At 42.9% G+C, this 7,778-nt stretch overlaps 1 protein-coding gene across 1 annotated transcript; it reads left to right on the top strand.

Moving 5' to 3' along the window:
• Window positions 1-2,152: 2,152 nt before the first annotated feature.
• On the top strand, window positions 2,153-3,250 carry LOC110499229 (gastrin/cholecystokinin type B receptor-like). The gene has a single exon (XM_036955547.1). It carries the CDS (start codon window positions 2,153-2,155, stop codon window positions 3,248-3,250), a length of 1,098 nt encoding a protein of 365 aa, XP_036811442.1.
• The last annotated feature ends 4,528 nt before the right edge of the window (window positions 3,251-7,778 follow it).

The following is a 7,778-nucleotide window of genomic DNA, read 5'->3' as shown; positions in this document are numbered from 1 at the left end:
GATACAACTAGCTGAAACATGGCAGCTTCTTGTCATTGTTGCTAGCTATCTGACCATTCAGAATCATAACACATGGCCTTCTACCCCATCAAATACATGTGCATATAAGTAAATGGCCCAGTGCACATCATTTTTGTGACGTTGTCAGGCAACCCGTCTATGGGACAAGGCCCAGGTAAAATGGATACTCAATATAATCTGGGGTAACAATTGTGTGTCTATCAGATGGTGCCCGAAGATCCGATTTCAGGGCCTTGGAGAGACACCACAACTGTACGAAAAGCGCTAAACAAGACTCCACCACTGGTGAAAAGCGTCACACAAAGTGGACCCTTGTGGATTCCAAATGAGTAGACTGACAAGTCTTTCCATGGCCCCAGTTGCATTTGCATATAATACAATTATTTCTCTATGCTTACAGTCATGAAAGATTAAATTGCATTGAATTGCATTAATCAGAACCTTTAGGGCAGGGTGCTGCTAGTGACATTTAAATGTCAAGAAGAAAGGAGACTAGAGGAAGATTGGCGTTCTTTAACAAGTTTTAATGTCAAGTGCACAAGTACAATGAAATGCCTTTCATGCAAGCTCTAAAGCCAATAATGCAGTAATCAATATCAATGTAGTACTGAAGAGGAATTAAAATAAAAAATAAGAAAAACACGAGAAAGTAAGAAGCCATATACAGGGTCAGTTCCAACACCATATTTATAATGTGTAGGGATATAGGTAGATAGGTATAGGGGTAAGGTGACTAGGCATCAGGATGTATGATAAACAGAGTAGCAGCAGCGTAAATGAAGATTGTATGTGAGTGTGTGTGCATGTTATGTGTGTGTTGGAGTGTCAGTGTGTGTGAGTGTTTAGTGTCATGTGAGTGCATGATTGAATCTGTTGGGGCTGTATGCAATTTGGAGTGGGTCTAGGGTGACTGGGAGGATGGAGTTGAGGTGTGCAATAACCAGCTTTTCAAAACACTTCATGATTACAGATGTGAGTCCTACAGGGCGGTAGTCATTGTGGCAAGACGCCTTAGAGTTCTTCTGAACAGGACTAATGGTTATCATTTTAAAACACGCGGAGATGACAGACTAGGACAAGATTGACAATGACCGTGAAAATACCTGCCAGCTGATCTGTGCATGCTCTGAAAATGTGACCTGGCACTTTGAGCATGGCACTGATTGTCAGAGCAAGGTTTGGGCATGAGGAGAACACAGTCTCCCACTAACATAATCTCTATACACTTAATTAAGTAGGTTTACAGACTGGTGTTGCAGATGGCTAAATATTTTTTGCCACAGCAACCCTACTTCACACAGCACAGGTGAGAGAGAGAGAGAGAGAGAGAGAGAGAGAGAGAGAGAGAGAGAGAGAGAGAGAGAGAGAGAGAGAGAGAGAGAGAGAGAGAGAGAGAGAGAGAGAGAGAGATTAATTTCTGGCTACGTTCCATTCCAAAAACCTTCCACCTCTCATCTGCCCTCTTACACTCACTTTCCGTTCACTGATCAGATTCAGTAACTTAAGTAAGATCAATTGATACTGTCAAAAGAGTTAGCTGTCATCTATCCATTCCTGTCAGATGTAGGAGAGGGTACGAGGACAAAGAGGTGGCCAGGTATGAGTACGAGCGCGGGATAGTGCAGCTCCTGCTTCCTCTAGTCACACAGATAAATATGGCATTGGGCAGGGTCCGAGTGAACATTCTGCGCGCGCTCCAGTCGAGTAATATCGAGGAGGACCGCACTTCGGTGGCGAAATGTGTATACTGTTTTTCTGTTATATGCCTGGGTATTGGACTATTATGATCTCTTGGGTGTAATCCCAATCTCACAACTAGAACAGGGGCGGAGCGCAGAGCATCTCTCTGGGTCTCACCTGTGTGCGTATCTGAATTGGACACTCCACACAGCGCAAACGATGTGAGAACAAGCGGGAGATGAATCTAACGAATTTTTACTCCAATTTTGGACATTCATTTTCAACAAATCTTTCACTTTTGGGACCTCAACATGAGCACAACAACTGGAGTTTACAGGAGGATAACAACCCCTACCCGGACTTGTTCTTATTTTCGGGACACGAACCGAGCACCATCGTGTTGGTGGTTATGTACTCCCTGTCCTTCTTCACTGGGCTTGGAGGGAACATTATGGCTCTCCTGGTCCTCACCCGAAAGAGGACGGGTCTGGCGGGCGTGTCGGCGACCCGCAGACTGCTGGTAAACTTGGCGGTGTGTGACATGATGGTGGTGTGTGTGTGCATGCCAGTTAACCTGGGACTCCAGGTCTACAACGCCTGGGTGTTCGGTGAGTTTCTGTGCCGCACCGTGCCGTTCGTTCAAGCGGTATCTGTGTCTGCGAGCGTCCTGAGCCTGGCTGTGATCAGTCTGAACCGCTACTACAGCGTGCACAATCCTCTCCACGCCCGTTTTTTTTTTACCGGGCGGCGGATACTGTGTATGATCTGTGTGGTGTGGAGCGTGTCGTCGGGGTTGTGCATACCGCTCCTCTTCATGAACACCACCCAGACTCTGTCGCTGCTGGACATCACCGTCACTGTGTGCGTGGAGAGCTGGAACGAAGTCAAACTGAAACAGAGATATAGCTTCCTGCTCTTTTGCTCTCTTTACGGCTTTCCGGTGTTGTTTAACCTGGTTATAAGCGTGCTGACCGGCTGGAAGCTGTGGGGCACCAACGACAAACGGACGCAAGATTCAAATACATTTGGCGTTAAGCTATCACTGTCCCGCCTCAAAGTGCGTAAAAGGATAGCCAAGATGGTGCTGTCACTAGTTGTGCTTTTCACACTGTCCTGGCTACCTCTGTATGTAGTGGACATATGGTTAGACTTGAACATGACTGCATCTTTAAAGAATGAGGATGATGTGAACCAGGTCAACCACGAGTGGATTCTTCACGGGAGACCATTTGCGCTATGGCTGGGTCTGACCAACTCCGCTCTCAACCCACTCTGTTATTGTTTCGTGGGGAACTTGCACAGGTCTGCGAAACGGTTCAGGAAAAGCTACCGACTGAAACTGTCGTCAGTGTGCAGTCTGTTGCCACAGCAGTCCTCCATGCCTATGGGCAGCATCTCAGTGCCCAAAGTCGTGCCATATAGCAGGGCGCAATCAGTGAATCGCAGCGCAGAGATGGGCGCATCGAGAAAGTACGCCAATTTAGGCGATAAACTAACTAAGAGCAAGAGCCTGTCCTCTGTGACAGCGTGTGAGACTGTTTTCGACTGATTGACAGAGACAACTACCTGGTTACAGGGTGAAGGTCACAGTTATTTCTCCAATGGACTGGAACGCGTTCATCCTACAGTTCAAAATGAGATATTCTGTGAAAATCTGTCCCTTTTTCAACGCAACCTCCAATGCAAATGGAGATATTTGCCATAAATGCAAGGAACAGATTAGAGTGTTGCCCTTTTAAATATGAAGTGTAGTGTTGTCTGTATTATGGAGTGTGTTGCCGCTTTAAAAACGGCCCATGATTCTAGGATTGTTGAAGAATCAAACGGTCAATGTAAATGATGAGCATGTCCTATACCTAATGATTTTTTGGGACTTGGCTTCACTGAATCCAATTTTAAACAGGCTATTTAATGTTGTTTTCATCTGTACAAAATAATGTGCATCTCATTCGATTGTGCATAATAGGCTAGTTGTCTTTATATAGTGATCCAAAATGATTAATGTATACAATGTATAGACCCTGTTTAAATACACAAATATATTTAATTTACTCTCAAGTCCTATGAAGTAGAACTCATCCATCAACATTCAATTCCATGTCAACGAAATGAGCTGTATCCAAAACTTAAATCGTGCCAATTATAAAACCATTATGTTGAATTACAAGGCTACATTGTATGACTATAATTCTGTAGTTATTCGTCCAAGTCCATTCAAATTGCTTCCATAATTGTTAAATTAGAGAATTGTAGGACCATCATATTTTATATTCATAGTTATTATTCCAAGTCCATTTCATTTGCCTCCATAGATGGTATAGATTGATATCTCCATTCATCCTTTCTCTAGCAAGGCTGTGACACGTCTTTTGGCAGACGGATCGCTCCCTGCTGACTGGCACCATTATGAGTCGAGTTGGCTCCTTGGCAGGGTGGGATGGGGCCCCGCTGGTGGCCGGGACATGGAGCCTGATTTCCAGATTAAAAATGGTACTGCTGAGATGGCCCGAACCCTGATCTGTGGTCACCTACCGCTGCTGACGCATGATTGGTGGTGGGTGGCCACAGAGCCCTGGCACCAAAATCAATCTCCTACCATCTGCAGTTACTGAGGCCTGATGTGTCTCCACACAACATGAAAGATCCCTGGATAAATTGTAAAAGTTTTACTTAAAAGCCATTTTGGTTCTTTGAAGGTTGACGGATACACTTATAGCCCGCCCACCGCATTAAGGTGCCTCCAACCGCCTGTGAATTACTGATTGTCTGTAATGGTTTTGACAGAGACATGAGAGAGAGAAGGGATCTTAGATTACATTAACGAAGCCTTCCTTCATGGACTCTCACAACCCTTCAAGCTTCTCTACCTCGGTGTTTCTGTAAGGCTTTGATCACTGCAAGATAATTTAGCCAAGTGGGTATTTTAGTGCATGTGAGATATACCAGCATTCCGTTGAGAATTGGATTCATATATATATATATATATATATATATATATATATAAAAAATCGGTAACCATTCCACATGTTGACAAAATAAAATACGCTAGACAAGGTGGGATCTTTTTGTGTCGGTAAAATGAATTATGCGAGAAATGTCGGTGGAAACGCTTTTATGTGCAAATATTGATATTATAACCATAATATCCAAGTAAACTTGGAGTCATGCGATGACATGTTGTGTGGTCCTCCCACTACGACTCAGGAAACCATACAGTTTATTAGGCTACAGATGACATGTTGTGTGGTCCTCCCACTACGACTCAGGAAACCATGCAGTTTATTAGGCTACAGATGACATGTTGTGTGGTCCTCCCACTACGACTCAGGAAACCATACAGTTTATTAGGCTACAGATGACATGTTGTGTGGTCCTCCCACTACGACTCAGGAAACCATACAGTTTATTAGGCTACAGATGACATGTTGTGTGGTCCTCCCACTAAGACTCAGGAAACCATACAGTTTATTAGGCTACAGATGACATGTTGTGTTGTCCTCCCACTACGACTCAGGAAACCATACAGTTTATTAGGCTACAGATGACATGTTGTGTTGTCCTCCCACTACGACTCAGGAAACCATACAGTTTATTAGGCTACAGATGACATGTTGTGTGGTCCTCCCACTACGACTCAGGAAACCATACAGTTTATTAGGCTACAGATGACATGTTGTGTGGTCCTCCCACTACGACTCAGGAAACCATGCAGTTTATTAGGCTACAGATGACATGTTGTGTGGTCCTCCCACTACGACTCAGGAAACCATACAGTTTATTAGGCTACAGATGACATGTTGTGTGGTCCTCCCACTACGACTCAGGAAACCATGCAGTTTATTAGGCTACAGATGACATGTTGTGTGGTCCTCCCACTACGACTCAGGAAACCATACAGTTTATTAGGCTACAGATGACATGTTGTGTGGTCCTCCCACTACGACTCAGGAAACCATGCAGTTTATTAGGCTACAGATGACATGTTGTGTGGTCCTCCCACTACGACTCAGGAAACCATACAGTTTATTAGGCTACAGATGACATGTTGTGTGGTCCTCCCACTACGACTCAGGAAACCATGCAGTTTATTAGGCTACAGATGACATGTTGTGTGGTCCTCCCACTACGACTCAGGAAACCATACAGTTTATTAGGCTACAGATGACATGTTGTGTGGTCCTCCCACTACGACTCAGGAAACCATGCAGTTTATTAGGCTACAGATGACATGTTGTGTGGTCCTCCCACTACGACTCAGGAAACCATGCAGTTTATTAGGCTACAGATGACATGTTGTGTGGTCCTCCCACTACGACTTGTTGGGAAGCATGCAGTTTATTAGGCTACATATTAAATCATTTATGATGAACTTCACAGGGTGGTGAAAGTGCAAGGTGTATGTTCCTTTCCAATAAATATCGAGGGGCTTATTCTGGGGACATGATAATCGATGCTTGGCTGCCATTTAACAAATAATAATATAATAAGCTTAATCATTTAGGACAGGGTTTCTCAAAATCGGTCCTTGGGAACCCAAGGTGTGCACAGTTTGGTTTTTACCCTAGAACTACACCGCGGATTCAAATAATCAACTAATCATCAAGTTTTGATTATTTGAATGTGCTGTGTAGTGTTAGGGAAAAACCCAAAAGGTGCACCCCTTGGGGTCCCGAGTTTGAGAAACGCTGATGTAGGCTATAAAGTACCACAGTATGAGTCATAATACCCATAAAACCTAGCAGTCATACAAGGAAATGGTTCCATTCATTTTTCTCATAGGGGATTTCAGAAACACTTCAAATAAGGGCTGTGTTTCGTGTAGGCTTACCCTGGCATGCTGTTTTAATAACAGTGTAAATCTATAGGACAAGGTTACTTTAATCAATATATTTGCCTGTATTTACCCCCCCCCCCCAATTAGCTGCTAAAGTGGCTATCATAAAGAACTACAAGTGCCATGATGATGTGGACAAGACTGCCGAATCAAGGTAAAGGTAAGAATCTCTGGATTAACTATCTAATTTATTTATTAATGAATAAATTGGCAAAATGTATTTCCTGCTGAAGGTGATGTTATCTCCCAATGTCTGTTAGAAAGCAGACTGAACTAGGTTTCCGCTAGGATTTTGCCTGTGCTTATAGCTGTATTCCGTTTATTTTGACCCTATAAACTCCCTAGTCCTTGCAGATGACAAGCATATCCATAATGATGCAGCCACCACCATGCTTGCAAATATGAAGAGTGGTGGTCAAAGGATGTGTTGTGTTGGATTTGAGCGGTTTCTCTGAGCGGTTTCCTTACTCTCCCCCAACTGAGTTAGGAAGGACACTTGTATCTTTGTAGTGACTGTGTGTATTGATACAAAGTGTAATTAATAACTTCACCAAAGTGTAATTAATAACTTCACCATGCTCAAAGAGATATTCAATGGCAGCTTTTTTCCCACCCATCTACCAGTTCTTTGTGAAGCATTGGAAAACCTCCCTGGTCTTTGTGGTTGAATCTGTGTTTGAAATTCACTGCTCAACTGAGGGACCTTACAGATAATTATACTGTATGTGTGGGGCACAGAGATGAGGTAGTCATTCAAAAATCATGTTGCAGAGTGAGTTGAATACTTATTGACTCAACTTCTCAACTTTTCATTTTTTATTAATATGTAAAATATTTTTTTAAATAATACCACGTTGACATTATGGGGTATTGTGTGTTGGCCAGTGACACAATCTCAATTTAATACATTTTAAATTCAGCCTGTAACAAAACAAAATGTGTAAAAAGTAAAGGGGTGTGAATACTTTCTGAAGGCACCGTGAGTGATGACTAATCAATCCCTAGAGGTACAGCTATTAAAATGTCTTCTGACCTTAATGGGACTTCCTGGATAAATAAACGTTACATAAAAAAAATTATAATAAAGGCTTCCCGACAATCACATGAATATTTAGACCTTTCCCCTGCAGAAGGACTTACATTTAACCATGATTATGATACATTTCTGAAGATAGAACCTGACCCTGCAAAAGGCTCTGTGGTTTGGAAAGAAAATGACATATCCCAAACAAATCAATACAAT

The sequence above is a fragment of the Oncorhynchus mykiss genome, chromosome 20, assembly GCF_013265735.2.
Source record: "Oncorhynchus mykiss isolate Arlee chromosome 20, USDA_OmykA_1.1, whole genome shotgun sequence".
In the NCBI taxonomy this organism is placed as follows: Eukaryota; Metazoa; Chordata; class Actinopteri; order Salmoniformes; family Salmonidae; genus Oncorhynchus; species Oncorhynchus mykiss.
This window is presented reverse-complemented; position numbering and strand designations above follow the sequence as displayed.